The 19,825-nt window shown below is 37.4% G+C and overlaps 1 protein-coding gene and 1 pseudogene across 1 annotated transcript; one reads left to right on the top strand and one right to left on the bottom strand.

Moving 5' to 3' along the window:
- Positions 1-292: 292 nt before the first annotated feature.
- On the top strand, positions 293-13,905 carry LOC107590427 (formin-like protein 1). The gene is made up of 25 exons (XM_016279171.1): positions 293-404; positions 2,809-2,892; positions 5,528-5,581; positions 5,657-5,697; positions 5,893-6,036; positions 6,171-6,282; positions 6,381-6,457; positions 6,526-6,619; positions 7,227-7,301; positions 7,434-7,544; positions 7,736-7,885; positions 8,010-8,111; positions 8,994-9,273; positions 9,381-9,638; positions 9,738-9,862; positions 10,205-10,407; positions 10,504-10,738; positions 10,830-10,898; positions 10,979-11,059; positions 12,171-12,300; positions 12,431-12,594; positions 12,674-12,775; positions 13,037-13,135; positions 13,293-13,398; positions 13,553-13,905. Exons 1-25 carry the CDS (start codon positions 360-362, stop codon positions 13,615-13,617), a joined length of 3,006 nt encoding a protein of 1,001 aa, XP_016134657.1. The 5' UTR covers positions 293-359; the 3' UTR covers positions 13,618-13,905.
- A 537-nt stretch (positions 13,906-14,442) lies between these two features.
- On the bottom strand, positions 14,443-18,570 carry LOC107590426 (uncharacterized; annotated as a pseudogene).
- Between the last annotated feature and the right edge of the window lie 1,255 nt (positions 18,571-19,825).

The raw sequence follows: 19,825 nt of genomic DNA, 5'->3' as shown, positions 1-19,825 counted from the left end.
TCTGCAATATATTTGTTACAGTATGTATCAATACATTTATTAGTTAATCAAAATACAACTGTTCTTGTTAGTTCAGGTCCATTAAATAATATGAACAGAGACACTTTTTGATTTTAATTATGTATTAGTAAACGTTAAAAAATTAACTGAGATTTGTAAATGCTTTAGGTCATTACAAAAGTATTATGATATTAGGCCAGAATTCACAAAAATAATCTTCTAGAGAAAACAAGTAGGCTTGTGACAACAGGCCCTGATCAACAGCATCAGTGTCATACAGTACATACAAAGGCTCAACAGGAGGGTCAAATGTTGCTCCCTCCACACCTAAAAAGAAATGTGCCCCTGCTAAACTACCCATGCCTCCTGAGGAAGAGCTTGAAGAACGCTTCAGTGTGGTTTTGGTGAGTTTTTTTATACACAGACATGTAAATATTAAATATCAACACAGCAAAAGCAGCTAATCTTGGCACTTCCTGTTCTGATTAAAAACAACAGCCGTGTTAGGAACTACAACAGTATTAAATTCTCTGTTTTTGCATTTTGGAAACATAAATACTAGCTGTGGGGAAAAAAACCCAGAGGAACTTCTTGATGCATAGACAGTGGGCACAACATATTAAAAGGATAATCAGACACAATATGAACATTTCAAAGCAAATGCAATCTTCCACCTGAAATGAAAAATGAAGTAACATTTGGAAAAAACCTTCTGACTTAATACAATCTGATTACTGTCACTATAGTTCCACATGGGCTATTGGTATAGGAAATGGTAGTGACGGGATGACAAATTAGGCAACTTCTTAAGAGAAGTCATAAGACAACAAGAGGTCCTATATTCTCTGTCATGACTGACCTTTGTTTCGTCTTTTGTTTCAGTGCAAGACACCACTGTCAGTTGGTTATACTCCTAGATATGCCATCCCGTTTATTGAGCAATTTCTTGTATCATTTAATTGATTCCTAATGGAAGCTCAGTTATCTTCCATTTGGTTCCACTTCAGCAACACATTATGTAAGCCTGTTTCCATCATAGAATGAATATTGTTACTTCTCATGAATGCAAATTTATATGTCTCAACTGTGACTTTATATCTCACAGTATGACTTTATTTCTTGTTTTAACTTCTCAAAATAACATTTTATTTTTACTCAAATAAAAAAAAGCACTTTCATATAACAAATGGCCATTTGATCCTTCTCAAAATACTCTTATTGGTCTATGCACAACCAGGCTGTCCCTGGCCCCGTGATGAGTTGGACCCACTAAACTCATTTTTACAATGCTCAGAGGATGGGGGAGTTTGGGACAATCCCTGCAATTTTGTCCTTGACACCATAAATTCAAGCAACTACTCTGATTAGATTACCATTGTATGTTAAAGAATAGGTGCATCACACATGGTAACACTTCACAGTGATGTCCTCATTGCAGGCTACTGCCATATGCCCTGCACTGTGCATTTGGTGCATTATATATAATATCAGCTTAATCTAGTCTGCACTTTATTCACTCTCTTGAACCAGTAGACCACAGCTAGTCCCCCACCCTACCCCACCCACCCCGCTCTCTGTTCTTTCAGTAACCGCTCAATGTGTTTCTAAATGCGCTTTCGCTCTTTGTGCACACAACCTTAAAAAAAAAACATGCTCTAAGCGGAAACGTCTTAGTGCTTCAGGAGGAAACACCCAAGAACACAACGTTTCTACAGTAAACTTTACACCTTTTTTTTTTTTTACAACACACCCTCTTAATTTGGTTGACAGGTGCAATTCCAGATGTGGTGTGAAAGTACAAAACATAAGGCTAATGATGAATTTTTGTTGCTAATAATGTTTAAATGCAAGACATGTAGCAACTCAGCCCCGTGCTATCTTTTCAGGAAGTCACATTGTGTCAGACTGATGACACACTGCATATGATCTTAAGTAGATAAATATAAACGTAAGGGGAAATTAATGTATGAGATATGCACATCATATAATAGTTCACTCAAAAATGAAAATTGTGTCACCATTTACTCACCCTCATGTCATTTCAAACCTTTATGACTTCTGTGAAACAACAGTGGACCCCATAGACTTTGATTGAGACATTCTTTTTTTCAAAATTTCCACAAAAACCATCTAGGTTTGAAATGAAATTAAGGTAAATAGTAGCCTAAATGATGACAGGATTTTCATTTTTGGCCAAACTGTCCCTTTAACAATCTGAAGTAGACTAAACTAGGAACAATAATTGTATCATACACATTTTATAATGTAGACATTTCCCATGTCCATTCAACCATTGTCTTGCATCAGATATAAATGGTGATTATCAATGTTACAAATTCATGATGTAAATGGCAAATCAGATATTAACTGAAACTGAAGAAAAAGTTAACCAGTTGCAATTTACACGTGTTCATGCCAGCCTCTTTCATATATCATACTCAGACTTTGCCATGCTATTAGGATTCAGATGTTGCCATCAACATCACAAACCAATTAGTATTATAACACTGACAAACTTCTTCTTAAACAGTTATAGCCTGGTTCTAGGTCACGTACCACTGGCGGCAGTATCCAGTATTATGGATGTAATCTGTCTATTGAAATCCAGTATTTTGTGATGGATGTGCATGGTGCACGTCAACCAATAAGAATAGCAATATGTTTCTTTATTAGTGTATTTATTCACAAAGCTTCAAACATTGAGACTGCAGTCATTAGAATCCTGCTAGCATGTTTGTACAGTTCTGCTAGAGAAGATTTCACCTGATCTCCCGGTTACAGTGATGAACCTCTAATTTCTCTTCTCAGAGCTCCATGAATTTGCCTCCTGACAAGATGAAGCTTCTGAGTCAGTACGACAATGAGAAGAAATGGGAGCTTGTCTGCGATCAGGTAAGATACTACTATTGTCATCTGTCAATCAACTTCAACATTGTTTTTTTTTTAAATGGCAGCAGAGTAGAACTGAGAGTATCTTGATCGTTTCTCTCGTTTAGTTCTCATTTAGAGAGTGAGACATTATTCATATTGAAATACGTTGTCATTGCATTTTTGAGCAGTTTTGCATTTTCATAATACTTCATGTCTGCAGTGTAGGTGTGACCTTTGAAAGGAAGTTATCTGCTAGACTAGATTTAGACACACCAGAAGCATAAAAGAGATCTTTACACTGTGACACAAATACAAAAACCAAACTTATACAAGTTATATGAGGACTTTAACCAGGGTTCATATGTCCTTTAAAGTTTATTTATTTGTTGCCATTTTTACATTTTCTTTCGTTTTGGGGTGTATACGGCATGATATGTAGCCATGGCCAATTTAGATAAGCGCCTGAATGGTGAAAAGAAAAAAAAAAAACATTTAATGGAAATGAAATAATATATATACACACACGTATATGTACAGGTGCATCTCAAATTAGAATGCCGTGGAAAAGTTCATTTATTTCAGTAATTCAACTCAAATTGTGAAACTTGTGTATTAAATAAATTAAATGCACACAGACTGAAGTAGTTTAAGTCTTTGGTTCTTTTAATTGTGATGATTTTGGCTCACATGTAACAAAAACCCACCAATTCACTATCTCAACAAATTAGAATACTTCATAAGAGCAATAAAAAAAACTAAAATGTTTAGTGAATTGTTGGCTTTCTGGAAAGTATGTTAATTTACTGTACATGAACTCAATACTTGGTAGGGGCTCCTTTTGCTTTAATTACTGCCTCAATTCGGCGTGGCATGGAGGTGATCAGTTTGTGGCACTGCTGAGGTGGTATGGAAGCCCAGGTTTTTTTGACAGTGGCCTTCAGCTCATCTGCATTTTTTGGTCTCTTGTTTCTCATTTTCCTCTTGATCTTGACTTGAGATCCTCTATGGGGTTCAGGTCTGGTGAGTTTGCTGGCCAGTCAAGCACACCAACACCATGGTCATTTTGGGAACTTTTCCACGACTTTCTAATTTATTGAGATGCACCTGTATGTGTGTGTGGCTGTACATACACATATGTAGTTGGTTTTTGGTGTTTGGCTTAGTGTTATGTTAGAATCATTATTATACTCATACCTTTTTGTTCTTTTAATATTTTTGAATTGTTTTTAGCTTTATTTTTATTTATTTATAATTTTTTTCATTTAAATATTTTAGTTTTGAAATGTTGTTGTATGCATTTGTCATTTTTATTTAATTTATTTCATTTTCTTAAATGTGTGTATATATGTAGTATTTATAGAGTTTTAGCTTTTAGTTTTAATTACTTTTTCTTATTTGTAAGTCGCTTTGGATAAAAGCGTCTGCTAAATGACTAAAAGTAAAGTAAAAGTAATTCATCATGTTAATCATACATATCATGTCATACATACATATCAGGAGAAAATGTTAAAGGCCTTTGAAAATGTTTTAAAGCATCTCTAGTGTTAATTAAAAATGCTTAAAATGTAAATGATCTAACCTGATTTTCTTGTTCTATGTAGTGACAATATAATTAAAATACAGGTTGAGGCATTTGTAGTGATCAGTTTCAGAGAATGCATAGCCTTTAAGAAGGGAAAAAAACAACAGTGGTTGACAGAAATGACTCTTTATGTAAATTATGTTAATTTAAGTAGGCTTACAAAGACACAATGGAAAGTTTGGCAAAGGAATTGTATTTTTATGTTTGTGTATATTTTAGTTTAATTTTTTAATGACAGTAAAAAGAATGATGCAAGTCTGTGGTTGAAGGAGATGATGTAAATGCTGATAGTGAGCAGACATCTCAACGGGGGAAAAGACAGAAAAAGGGGAAAATAAGAGCAGCAGTATGAGGTCAGACTCTTAAGGTGGTGAACACACTTCCTGTGTTAATATTTGCATCTCTATGACAACTTTGGGATGCAGGCTTTGTAGCTATGCATGTACAGAGAGCACAGGTTGTCATAGCAACGAATGCACATAACTAAAATGTATTTCTTACCATGGGCATAATGTAGGCTGTATACCACCTTCAGGGAAAATATGTATTAATACAACTGAAGAAACGTCAATAAATGTCACATATCTCTCTCATACATATACAGTAGAGTATCTGAGATGGATTTACAGTAACATTTAAAAGTTTGGGATCAGTAAGATTTTTTATTTATATATTTTATTTTTGTAAGGAATTAATTTAAAAGTGGCAGTACATAAGGTTTCTGTTTCAAATAAATGTAATTCTTTTGAACTTTCTATTGATCAAAGAGATATATCTTGGTTTACACAAAAATATTAAGCAACACAACTGTTCTCAACATTGATAATTTAAATGGTAATAATATTTCACAATATTACTCTTTTTACAGTATTTTAATCAAATAATTAATTATGAGCACAAGACACTTATTTTAAAAACATTAAAAAGACTTACCAACCCCAAACTTTTGAATGGTATTATTCAACCTTATTATTTTATACGACCAAATTGCGTTTAAATATCTTCTACACGCCTCCATCATCACAGATGGAAATCAGTCCATTTATTGTTCCTCTTTCTCCTAATGTCTAATAGGAGCGATTTCAGGTGAGAAACCCTCCCTCGGCTTATCTGACTAAAATCAAGATGGCTTGAGAGTGAGTAAATCATGGGGTAATTTTCATTTTTGGGTGAACTATCCCTTGAAGAACTGCTCACTGAAAGGTTTTTATAGGAACCCAAATCGGTTCTTCTATGCCATTAATGTGAAAAGCCACTTTTTTTCTTTTGTAAGAGTGCAGTCCGAAGGACATTTAAAAAATCTAAAGAACCCTTTGTAGAATGGAAAGGTTCCACGGATGTTAAATGAAAACATAGATGCTTATAAAGAACCTTTATTTTTAAGTGTGTAGTCTCTCAGTGGATGAAAATGACCTAATTTCTGTGCTGATGTTTCTCAGGTTTGAAGTGGAATCTGTGGAAAACGGTGGTTCTGTATCAGACAAGAGGAGGTTGTCAGAGAGATCAGTGGAGGATCTAGCCAAAAATGTCAACCATTCTCCCACACACGGCATGAATAGAGCGGCACGTGCACTCACTGTCCGGTGAGTCATCATTACAACACACCCCAAAATACAGGGATCGCTGCTCAGTATAAGGACTAAAATTCTAATACGTGTACTCCAACACTTTAAACTCAGTGTTCATCTTTTGTTCATTCTGTGCCTTTCCACATTAGAATAAGCAACTTGACCCATGGCAGAAAAACTATGCGACATGCCCGATTGGCCAGCCAAAGAGATGACGTTCACCTCTGTATTATGTGTCTGCGCGCTATCATGAATTATCAGGTATGTTGGCGTGAGGAACACATTCAAACACTAGCCTCATTACTCAAAGGTCATTTTAGGAGAACTTTATGTAACTCACCTTTATTTTTTTTTAACAGTCTGGGTTCAATTTAGTCATGACTCACCCCAGATGCGTCAATGAAATTACACTCAGTCTCAACAACAAAACCCCCAGGTGAGTGTTTTTTTTTGTGGGATATAGGGGCTGTGTGTTTGTAATTTATTTAAATATACTGTTCATAGGACTAAGGCTCTTGTGCTGGAGCTGTTGGCTGCAGTGTGTCTGGTTAGAGGAGGACATGACATCATCATCTTGGCCTTTGACAACTTTAAAGAAGTAAGATGACTAGCCTTCTACTCATGTACAAACACTTTTTTATCAAATGGGATGTCCTCATAAAATGTTTCGGTCAGGTTTTGCAGAAGGTCAAGATACATTTTCTTCTGCCCAGGGCCAGATGTATTGCTTAAAAACGCAAATAACTCTTTTTTAATCTTTTACCTCCTCTCAGTGTACTCCAAAATCATTCGAATGCTGATTTTCTGCTCAAAATCATGTATTATTATTATTATTATTATCAAAGCTGAAAACAGTTGTGCTGCTTAATGTTTTTGTGGACACTGATACATTTTTTTCAGGACTCATTGATGAATAGAAAGATCAAAAGGACAGCATTTATTTGAAATATTAATCTTTTGTAATATTAGAAATGTCTTTACTATCACTTTTAATCAATTTAATGCCTCCTTACTGAAAAAAATATTAGTTTCTTTAAAAATAAAAAAACTTTAAATGGTAGTTGTGACAAATATAAAAAATTACGCTACCAATACTACAAAAATACCTTTCAGACACAAGTAAAAGGTCTAGACATTTTGTAGCACAGGATATTACAAGTGTCATGCTCAACACTCACCTCTAAGCTTGGCCCACCTTCTCACAGGTGAGTGGAGAGAAGAACCGCTTTGAGAAGCTAATGGAGTACTTCATGAATGACGACAGCAATATAGACTTCATGGTGAGCTTTGATGTCAATAACATCTGTTATCAGTTATGATTTACATAACAGTTAGCCTGCTCGCTATTTTTCTTTTTATGTGTGTAATATGAATGATTTTAAAATCTATCCATTTGATCTTTTTCTTCACAGGTGGCTTGCATGCAGTTCATAAACATTGTGGTCCACTCCGTGGAGAACATGAACTTCCGTGTGCATCTTCAGTATGAGTTCACCCAGCTGGGTCTAGACCAGTACTTAGAGGTAAGTCTAGTGTACAGGACAGATAAATACATTATAAAAGCAAAACGAACATCTTGCACATAATTAACACAGGATTGGATCCTAGATTTGAGATGTTTTATATGCAGCGTGTATTCATGAAGTTGCACATTATCCTTGTAATGTAACACAACTGTTTTTCTTTGTGTGTGTGTGTGTGTGTGTTTCTGCAGTCCTTAAAGGAGATGGAGAGTGAGAAGTTGCAAGTACAAATCCAGGCGTACTTGGATAATGTGTTTGATGTTGGAGCTCTGCTGGAGGATGCAGAAAATAAAGGGGAAATAATGGAGCATTTAACAGAACTGCAGGAGACCAATGCACAGGTTAACTATACTCTATGGACACAAATACATTTGCACATAATCATCTACTGCATAGCACACATACCTCATGTTGCAGGTAGGCTGTACTGTTCCTCATAAGTGCGTGTGTATTCTTGTGTTGTAGCTGAATGCCAGATTGCAGGAATATGAGAATGGAGCACTGGAAAAAATGGCAGAACTAGAACAACATCTAATGCAGGCCACTAAAGAGTCAGCACTGCTTAAGGTAACCCACTGCATTTTCCTTTCGTTGCATACTATCCATACTATATTCTATTAGTATTCAAGATTAGAAGTAGTGTGTCTCAGGGTTATTATATAACAATTAACTATCTCCCTGTAGCCATCCGAACAGTGCATTTTCTTCCTTTTTGCCAATATATGCTTAAATCTGCTTTATTTGAACAGGTGATGGCTTATTTTCTTTTTCTTTTGAGTAAGTCAAATGTTTCATAGCATTGTTTCCAAATTTGTACATTGATTTATTTGTTCTTTAATGCCTTTAAAGTGATTTTACGTACATCACTTTTGTTAACCCATGATTGTTTTGAATTTATAAATTGTGATTTATAAATAAAGAAAAACTAAAATTAAAAACATTATATATATATATATATAAATATAAACTGGATGTAGTAAAATGACTATTAATAAAAAAAAAAAAATTGTTTACTTAAGATGCACAATTGTCAGAGAAACTTGTCAGAGAATGTATCTAATTATGTTTATTTGTTTTTAATTTGAATTTAATTAAAAATAATTCAATAATTCAAGATATTCTTTGAAAACTTTTTATCTTATGAAAATAAATTGATTTTATTTGAGATATTTAGATGTAAAGTATGTTTAGGTTTAATTTTTGAAATCCTGTTTGGAGAGTTTTTCCAGTGATGTGAGTGCTTTTGTTTTGATTTAGTTTTTTTTAGGCATTTTTACTAGAAATTAGACCAAACACATAGTCATATTAAAGTTTTTTTTGCAGCTCATATACGGTACTTAAGCATGCATATCCATGCAAAGTGCAGTACATACATTCTTAGAATAATAATAGGAATATCAAAATTGGGAATCAATCATTGTCTCTAACCTTTACATGTGTGTGTAACAGGAGAGCTTGAGAGAGTCCTGTGCCCAAGTGAGCACTTTGCAGCAGAGAGAACGGGAACGAGAGATTCAGAGAGAGAGAGAAAGAGAGCAGGAGCGTCTGTCACAGCCCTCACAGGTGGACAGAGAAAGAAACAGAGAGGTGAGTGGAAAGGAGTCCAAACTAGAGGTGAAGCTGAAGGAACTGGAGGAGAAAGGCTTAGTCCGACTGGAGCGCACAGCCTCTGGAAGCTTGGACATCGAAGTGATTCCAGTCACCGTAGAGAAAATTGTCACTCAAACAGGTAGGAGCACTTGTGCAAAAGTTCTCCTTCTGCTTCTGGTAAACTCAAAATGTTTACCTTTAGCTGGTTACATTGATATTAACACAACATCTGTTTAATGTTCATAGTGACTGTATCAGATCCAGCTTCACAAGCGCCGTCCCCTCCAGTCGCAGCACCGCCTCCACCTCCTCCACTACCTGGTGCTGCAGCTCCCCCTCCACCTCCTCCTCCACCACCACCTCCTCCTCCTCCTGGAAGTGGACGTATTCCACCTCCCCCTCCTCCTCCCCCTCCTGGCGGAGGTCCACCACCACCCCCGCCCCCACCTGGCTGTGGACCGCCACCCCCTCCAGGAGCTCCTCCTGCCCCTGGGGCTGAAACAGGTGAAGGGACTAAACGTTTCACAATTAAAGAAATAATCATATAGACATGCAACCAGAGCTGAGTGACCATACATCAATCTTTTTCATCCTTTCACACAGGACCAAAGGGACGTAAACCAATTCAACCAAAGTTCAAGATGCCTCTATTGAACTGGCAGGCGTTGAAGCCCAATCAAGTGACGGGAACGGTGTTTAGCGAGCTGAATGATGAACAACTCTTAGGGGTAACAGCAAAGAAATCCTTCAAATGCACCCAAAATAAACCTGTATGACTTCTGCAAAACACAAAATAAAATATTTTGAAGACTGTTTCTTTGAATAGTTTGTTTTCCTTTCTTTTTTTGTTCATATAATGCAAGCCAGTGAGGTACAAAATTACTTTGGAACACATTGATTTTCACTATATGGATGAAAAAAATATTTTAATTTGTGTTTCACAGAAGAAAGAATGTCATACAGGTTCGGAACATAGAGGATGAGTAAATGAATTTACATTTTTGTTTTTTTTGAGTTATCTCTTTAAATAATTGATTCTGTCCATTAATCTATTACACTCTCTGTCTCAGGAGCTGAATATGGATGTATTTGCAGAGCAGTTTAAAACCAAGGCTCAAGGTCCTCCAGCAGCTCTCTCTAAGCTCAAGGTTAAGGTTGCTGAGAAGGTACCCAGTAAGGTGTCCCTGCTGGAGCCTAACAAAGCCAAAAACCTTGCTATCACTCTCCGCAAGGGAGGCATGAGCCCCACCGACATCTGCACAGCCATTGAGAGGTCATTTAAAAAATGTGAACAGCAAACTGCACCAAAATAAGCTTTAAACCAATCTGAACCAGCATGGAAACTCTCTTCTCTCTGTCTTGCTCTCAGATATGATCAGCAGTCTCTGAGTCTCGACTTTCTGGAGCTTCTGGAACGTTTCGTCCCATCGGAGTATGAGATGAAGTTACTCCAGAACTACGAGAAGGAAGGGCGGCCACTAGAGGACCTGAACGAGGAGGACCGTTTCGTGGTCCGCTTTGGTAAAATCCCACGCCTTGCTCAGCGGATCAACACCCTCACTTTCATGGGCAACTTCCCAGAGAGCGTGAAACGTCTGCAGCCGGTCAGTTCACATCACTCTTTGGCCGTTTTACCTGGTATAATTAATATGTTTTATTCAAAAAATCATTATTTTTCTCCACCTGTTTCCATAGCAATTAGATGCAATCATTGCAGCTTCCGTGTCCCTCAAATCTTCATCGAAGCTGAAGAAGATGTTAGAGGTGAGTAGACCTCATTTGTGCTTAAAGGTATGTATGGTGTGCTCCTTCAATGCAGCTCACTTATCAATCTCCTGGTTCAGATCATCTTGGCTTTTGGGAACTACATGAACAGCAGTAAAAGAGGAGCAGCGTATGGGTTCCGTCTGCAGAGCCTTGACCTGGTGAGTGAGTTTGTAGATTGTAACTTTAAGGCTCATGTTTTTGTTAAGCAGGACTGAAGTGTTATGTATGCATTGTAAATAACAGCAGAAAGTTACAGGTCCAGGTGAGAGTTTTGGGAAGCTCTCTTTGTATTAGTTATGAGAGACCTTTCATGTAGAGGCCTTTGATGCAGAAACAAAGATTGAAACTTTGCATGGGAATGAAAACTTTGCAAGCTAATCTTCTGTAGCTGAAATTTTCTATAAATTCCTTTTACATTTACATTTTCCATTGTTTTCCAGGTTTTTCAAATGTTTCAGATTACTCCCCCCCCCACCGCATCTTTTTTAATGTATTTTGTTGACGAACTCAAAAACATCATTAACATGAAATGAAAAAAAAAAAAACTAATTATACACACAATATTTATCATATCATATCATTATATCTATCTACATATGTGTGTATGTGTGTGTGTATATATATATATATATATATATATTATTAAAATCGGTGTTATAATTACTATTATAATTTTTATGTATTGATATTTTCTGTTTTCACTTTAATTTTAGTTTTTTTTTTTTTCAGTTATGTTAGTACATCAAGCTAAACTAAATGAAAATGCAAAATTGAAAATGTGAAAAGTTGCCTTGGCAAGTAGCTGAAATAAAATAAGTTTGTATATTATTATATTTTATTTCAGTTGAAGTTTATTTTATTTCTAGAAATGAAAGTTTTAAACTATAATAACCCTGATTAAAATGTATTAAAATACATATCAACAGTGAAAATTGGCAGGTTATATGTCATTTCAAATGAAATAGGTCTCAAATCTTTATGAAAGCATCCTATCTGGCATTTTTGTTTACTAATTAATTGCAAAGACTAAGAAACTAATCATCTATCAAAATGTATTTGACATTTTTAAGCAGTTTCCATCCATTCATCCATTTATATTCACATTATAATTACTGTATAAATATATTGATCTGTTTCATTTCTTAGTGATGGAGGATATTTACCCAAAATAAAAAATACTTTTGCATCAACTTTGCAATAACTGTCCTTGGTGGCCACAGTAAAAACTCCCAGTGTTCTCACTCAGTGTCACTCTCTTGTGTCTTTCAGCTGTTGGACACTAAGTCCACAGACCGCACACAGACTTTGATGCACTTCATTGCAAATATGGTGCAGGAGAAATACCCCGAGCTTGCCGGCTTCCACACTGAACTCCGCTTTGTAGACAAGGCTGCTCTGGGTAAGACATACCATAATTACTGTACATCCCACTACATACTGTACATACTACAAACAATGGGATGCAATCGCTGCATATTAATTATAGATTTAGTTTATGTGTTCTCTTTCTCACTCCTTTGCTCTCTCAGTGTCTTTGGACAGTGTGCTCCAGGACGTGAGATCTCTGGAGAGAGGGATGGAAGGGACCAAGAAGGAGTTCCTGGTGCAGGACGACATCCCGGCGCTGAAAGAGTTTGTTAAGGCCAACAGTGACATATTAGACTCACTTGTTAAAGATGGCAAGACCGCACAGGTGAGACCACAGTGTATGCTCAATGCACACAAACTATTAGACATTAAATCTTGCTGACTTTTTCTCTTCGGCCAACAAGGAGGCATACACGTCTGTAGTGGAGTACTACGGAGAGAATCCGAAAACGACACAGCCTTCCATGTTCTTCCCACTCTTTGTCAGGTTTATCAAAGCTTATAAGGTGAGAGATACAGCAGCATTTACCTACAGCTATTGAGCATGTTTGTGTCAACACATACACATATTTAAAGGTAAATACAAAGCTGTTATTATTTGATTGTTCACATGCTTATGGGAATTGCTTGAAATACTGTAAATACAGTAGAGGAATAAAATGTTGAATGAGCATGTTAAAGGAGCTGAGCTCTAAACAAAGAACAAAGATACTGCAAGCTTTTCACCAATTGATTAATTACTGTGGTGTATTATTGTCACACAACAGCAAGCAGAACAAGATAATGAACAGAAGAAGAAACAAGAGAGTGCAGCAGAAGAACAGACAGCCCCTTCCCCAAAGAAGAAAGATAGCACTCCTCAAAAGGTAAAAAAAAAATGCATTTCTAAAATGTGTTTGTAATTTTATTTAGATTTTTTAAATATATTATAAAATTATATTTAATTATTTTATTTAAATAAAGCATTGAGTGGAACTGCACAACTTAGTTATTCCCCTGAGTTATTCCTCCTATTCTGACCAGGGTCCTATGATGCCCAAACTGCCTCAGATGGATCTGATTGCAGAGCTCAAGAAGAGACAGGTGAAGCCCCAAGTCACAGACGGGGTCATCGAGGACATTATAACAGGTAAAAATGTGTTATAGATGTACAGCCAAAATAGTCTGGTCAAAATATAACCTAGGCACTTTCCTTATGCTTATACTTCCCTTGTACTTCTTAAACTGGCAAGAACGATTTGATTTTTTAAGAATTATAATTGTATTTTTCATTTGTCTGTCAGATTTGAGAAATTCACCCTACAGAAGAGGTGATGGTCGGAGAGCAACTCCACGACAAGACAACTGAGAGTTACCTAAAGAGACTTCCCTCCTTCCCACTGGACACTTCTGTATATAACACCTGGTCTTATTCTTTATATAATAAAACGTTTTCAATCTGTACAGTGATACAGAAAATGACTGGCAAATATACATACACATTCACAGATACACAACAACAGATGCTGCACACAAACAAAGTCACACTAACAGACACCCATCATCACACACGCTTACATATGCCCTGACACAATATAATTGTAAATAAGGCATAAAAAGGATTTTTGTACCATCGCATATGCTAGTTACAGCAAACATGTAAAATGGCTATATGAAGACCTATTTGAGTGCAAATGAGAACAAAAATAGACCCTTAGGCAGTGTGTGTAAGGGAAAGTTCTTCCAAAAATGAAAATTCTGCATGAATTACTTTCTTCTGTAGAATACAAAAGAGGATACTTTGAACAATGTTTTTGTTCACACAATTTAAGTCAGCGGGGTCCAAAACATTGTTAGACCTGACTGACTTCTATTGTATAGACAATAAACCAAGACATTTTTCAAAAAGTATGTCATTCAGTTCGCAACAATATAAGAATGAGTAAGTCATGACAGAATGTTAATCATAGCACCAATTTCAGTTATTTTCCTTTAGCAGTCCGCCTGATAGCCAAAATCTACATTAGAACGAGCGACACTGCCTCCACATTAAGGTTTTGCTGTTATTTTTTAACATTCTTTTTGTTAATATAGATATGAGCAATAAAACGTCTCGACAAACACCGACTACTACAGTACTCACTTTCGATTATTGCAACTCTACTTGGTTTTACATAGTCTTACAGTCTTGATTTTACACTTGATGGACATCTAACGAACTCAGCTTGATCTCCAACATGTGAGATTTGGCAAATGAATGAGGGTTTGGGTAAAGAGTCCTTCCCCAGGCCTCCCGTGGGTGGTGTGATGCTGGCTGTGCGGTGGCACTGGAAACAGGCTGGTGGGGAGTGTCCAAGCCCATCTGTTGGTTCTCTAGTTTGAGGAACTCGCAGAAATGCAGAGTAGGTAGGGTTTACAGTTTGGATCTGTTCACAAACTGAAGATAAGTGAACCTATGACGCAAAATGCTGCACTATGCCTCGGAAAACAATGTAATACAAATGTAATAATATTTCACAATATTACTGTTTTTACTGTATTTTTTTATCAAATAAATGCAGACTTGGTGATCATAAGAGACTTACTACCGACCCAAAACTTTTGAAAGGTGCTGTACATTTTATTTGCACTCAGCTCTGACTGAATTCACAATTAGTCCAATAAAGACAAGGAGATAAGTGAATCGGACCAAAAGAGAGAGTGTGAAGTGTTTGTGGAGCAGTGATGTGTTAATCAAGCAGTCAGGGAGAGCAATCATTTCAAAGATGAAGTCTTTTAAGAGAAGGCTAGAGTACAAAACTAAATCAAATGTGGATGAGGCCGAGAGCGAGAGGCACAGTGAAAGGCACAGCAAACAGAAAAAGAGCCTCAATGAAATGAGTCCGGGTGAAAAGATGTGTGTGCATAAATGCTTGTTTCCATTTGCTGCTAAGAGGGTTAAGACAAAAAGGAGATATATGCAGTCCACTTCAAAGGGAATAATTAGCTGTTACACTGACAAGACTAAATCCTGATCATATCCAGCTTAGCAGGAGTGCCTATAACAGCAAATATGCTCTCCTGTAATTATAGTTGCAATGAACCCTCTGATCCAAAATCTGCTTCTCTCTTCCTTCCCCATAAAAGATTAGATTATTTTCTAATATTCATGGCCTGTTAAACAGGGGCCAGATTTATTAAACACAGAGTGAGGAGATTTACAGAGCACCGCATATCTATCTTCTCCATACCTACAGCACACAGGCCCTCAGCTGTCCATGTGCGTGTGCATCTTTTTCTCCCTCTAATCCATCTTTCAGTCCCTCCCCTGTTTTCTCCACCTGTCTCATTCACTTCGCTTATGTTGTAGAGCTCACATTTCCCTAGTCTCTGGCTTCATGCTTTCTTTCTATCCCTTCTCCTGAGACCCACCTGTCTCTGGTTTCTTTGTTCTGCTAGGGGGTTTTAAGTTCACTTTAGAGTCCCAAATGTTCTGCGATTGATGCATCAATTCATGTTGTGACTGACACACACTCAGACAAACACGTGCACACACACACATCTATCCTAAAGCTCTCGGCTATAGTCTGAGCTGTGGATTTTGAGCTCTGAAATGCCCTCAGACAGACATTATGAATTGGTTTCAAGCAGAAAATGATCTTCTTAGCTTTCAGAAAACCATTTTAAATGTTAATACAAACTTACACAACATAAGGCTAAGAACGAGACTAAAACCATGTTCCACATAAAACCAAGACTGAAAAAATGAACAAACAAAACCGAGGTCAAGACTACAGTTAGACTAAGACTAAACTGGACCAGGCTAAGCCTAAAATTAGCACTTAGACTAGATTAAGACAAGACCAAAACTATAACTAAGACTAAATACAAGACTACACATTTAATTTTTAGACCAAACTAAAAATTAACCAAAGCCAAGATCAAAACAAAGATTAAAGATAGACCAAAACTAGACTGAGATTAAACTAGGCCTAGACAGAAGGTAGAGGCCTAGACAGTAGATAGAATGATGGAACGATAGAACAATACACTGGATGATAGAACCATAGATAGAAACACAGAACGATAGATAAAACCATGGAATGATAGAACAACTGATATATAGAACAACAGACAGACAGAAAGACAGACAGATCATACCTGCTGTTGACCCTGGTTCTTAAGGAAGTCCTCTCTCTGTTTGCTTGTTTTGCTCTTTTCTGATCCACTATGCTGCAGGTGCTTGAGACGAGACAACACTTTTCCACCACCAGTCTGAGAAGGATGAGAGAGAAGAAGAGATGAATCTATGCACTATATTTGGTAATATTTTTCATCCAATTTCCAACAGTGTATTTGCCATCGCCGGCAGGCAAATCTCCTCCAGCAAGGAAATGCTGGAGGAGAATAGTGTGCAAGACAGGCAGAAGGGTGATGTGTTTTTAATAGAACATGCATCTCAGCACACACACACAGACACATATTACCTATAATTTCTTGTATCAAATTCAGAAAATATCAATTATACGGCTCTGCACAAAGTTGACAAAATCTCTCTGTGAAATACAAAATAGTCTTTTCTCTCTCTGCATATATTACCTACACAAGATCAAGCACTTGACTAAAGTCTAGAGTCACAACCAGCCAACAGACCTTTTAAAGTTTAAAAGGCCCATTAGCTGTGTGTTTTATGCAAATGAGCACCTCACTGAACAAGGGGTTTTGTAAGAGGATCTAATGCATGCAATCAGGTGGACCTGCGGTTGCCGGGCTCCATCTGTCCTATGAAAACAGCGTGCAACGACCTAGAGCAAGGGGCTTGAACTCAACAGTTAGGAGGGATGATGCAATGCTGGCTTGTATACAAATGTGTGGGCTGAAAGCAACGCACTAGAAAACACAAGTGACTTCATCCAAATCCTTCCCTTCTGTCACTCATGGAGATCAGCCCTGTTCTCAGCAGAGTTGAGTAATACACATAGCGGTTTATCCTGACAACTACTCTCCGAAGACGAAAGACAAATGTGAGGAGTCAATACCACATAAATTACGCAACAAAATCACTTGAGTAGTTACGAAGAGCTTCCCTGGGCTTTATCTTTTTATTTTACAAGAAAACCACATATAATGTCTTATGTACCAGAGGAAAATAAGACAAGGGGAAAGTAATCAAATTGCAAAGTCATTTTAAGAGGAGAAAAAAAGTAGCAGGCTAATAAAGAAGAGGAGGAAACGAGAGAATTTATTGTGCGAAAGATACAATATGTATTTCTACAGAGGCTGGAGGCAAACAATTTATCAAAGCATTTGCAAAAGAGAACAAACTGATCTAGTTGAGCAACCCAGCGTAAGAGACCAAAAACTTTCCACCAGACAGGAAGAAAGAAGATGGAAAAGACAGAAAGACCAGGGCTGAAGAGGATACTGAAGGTTAGGTTGAACCTTTGCTGTGGATGTGCTGATGCAGGATGGTTTGGGTGGGACAGCAGGTTTGTTTGTGTCTCCTCCATCTGCAGGGGTCTGTGCTGTATGTCGAGTGCTGCAAGATCTCTTGGTGGAGGAACTCTGTGCCTGGACGGATGATGGGAAGATGTTGCCCATGTGAGGATCAGTGCTGAACTCCATCAGGCTGAGCTCCAGCTCACGGATGGTCTCCTCCAGACTGTCCAGACGACGGTATGTGCTGTGGCAGATGTCTTCCTTTTCCCCTCCAACGCCTTGAGTGCGGATCAAACCCACTTGAGATGTCTCTACAGGCCCTTTTTGCGACGAGACAGACATTGTAGTGTCTGACTTTCTCATTCGCTCTTCTTTCATTTCTGTCGCCGCCTCGAGAGACTCCTGAACCCTTGGCTCCCTCCCCAGGGGCTGTTTAATTGCTCTCTTGCTTGTTAAGGGCGGGCACGACTGGGTCACATCCTGGACAGGACTCTGGAGCTCCCTCTGGGCTGCATCCAAGTCTTGTATCCGAGGGACTTTTTGGCTGGCTGACAAGTCTTGTTTCCATAGCGACAGACGGGGAGTCCTCACAATGTGGCTGAAGTAACTTACTCTGATGTCATTTCCAGTATTATTGTCTTTAATTGTCTGCATGCTGTCAGACGGCCGGCTCTCTGCTGAGTCCTCAGAAGGGGACGTGGGGAGAGAGTTACACTCAGTTAAGACTATCTGGGGAACTGGAGTGGAGGACATCCCGTGCTGCATCTGCAATATAGCAATTAACCCATGAATGTGAATCATATATGTATGAAGTTGTAAGGTTAATGTAAAGGTGGCTAAAAAGAACTAACCAGAGGTTTCTCTGTAAAATCATTGGAGTGATCATCACCACGCTTATATGTGATCAGCTGCTGGCACATATGTAGTATAGCACATATACAAATACAAAATTTAACTAAATAAATTTAAAAAACATAAATATTCAAACACATTCACCTAGGAATAGTTCTCAAAAATAACTCAAAAATCATTCAGTCCTCGTTTACTTGCGTTTATTCAATCTTTTTCATGTCTGAATTCAAAAAATGCACAAGAACTCTAAAAATAGTCCAAAATAGTAAATTTGACTCATGCTAGTCTTGTTTTGTGAGGAACTGACTAAAATCTACATAGTTATTCACTCATGATCTTACCCTCTATTTGAGCTGTTGACTGTTACGACTGAATCATCGAGTCAGTTGAACTCGAGAACACGAACAAATCGTGAACTAATCATTCAGACTAGTTTTGTGAAACAGATTCAAAATATCAAATTCAAAAGAATCACAAATCAGCTATTTCTCTCATAAACCTAAATTATTGTTACTTTTAGAATTAAAAATATTATGGAATTAGAAGACTTGGAATATGGAGTATGGACTACTTTTACGATACCTTTAAAACTTTTGCATACTTTTTGAATGTTGAAAGTTTCAGGCTCCAATCATATTGCTTCATGTAAAAGAGCATAGTAAAACAAAATGTATCTTTCTTTGTTCAACATAAGAAAGTCATATGGGTTTGGAACGACATGAGGAGTAAATGATGATAGAACATTCATTTTTAGATGAACTATTCCTTTAAAGATCATTTAAAAATGTAAAAACAGCAAAATTCAATGTGCTACCACATTACAACATCAAACCACTTTTAGCTTCAGTGGAGGAAAGTGGAAATTTGGCATTTCAACACAAAACAGACATGCACTGGCAAGTGCACACTCACGCACTGTGTACAGTAGGTGGTGATTGTGTAGTTGTGTTCATGCTCACTGTGATGTGGGAATATCTTTTTGTTTTGTTTTGTTTTTTGTGCCTAAGAGCATCTTTGGTCTTTAGTTTGAGTGCAGTGAGGTTTTTTGTAGACATAGGTGTATGTCTAACATTTTAGAGGGACACATTTTGGGGTGAACTAAGATTCATGTGTGTGCACGAGTGTGCAACAGCTGTCCACACTAGCTTGCAGCAGAGGCTGTTACCTGTCCAGCCGAGGGCACATGGGGCAACAGCTGTAAACTAGAGGGAGGAGGATACTTCCTGGGAGAGGGCAGGGGGAGAGTCAGATGTCGCTCAAAGAGCTGAGCAGTCAGGAAAATCGAAGAGAATGAATGAAAAATATGG

The sequence above is a fragment of the Sinocyclocheilus grahami genome, unplaced genomic scaffold, assembly GCF_001515645.1.
Source record: "Sinocyclocheilus grahami isolate Dianchi unplaced genomic scaffold, SAMN03320097.WGS_v1.1 scaffold127.1, whole genome shotgun sequence".
NCBI classification, from domain to species: domain Eukaryota; kingdom Metazoa; phylum Chordata; class Actinopteri; order Cypriniformes; family Cyprinidae; genus Sinocyclocheilus; species Sinocyclocheilus grahami.
Note: the sequence above shows the minus strand (reverse complement) of the source record. Positions and strands in the feature narration are given on the sequence as shown.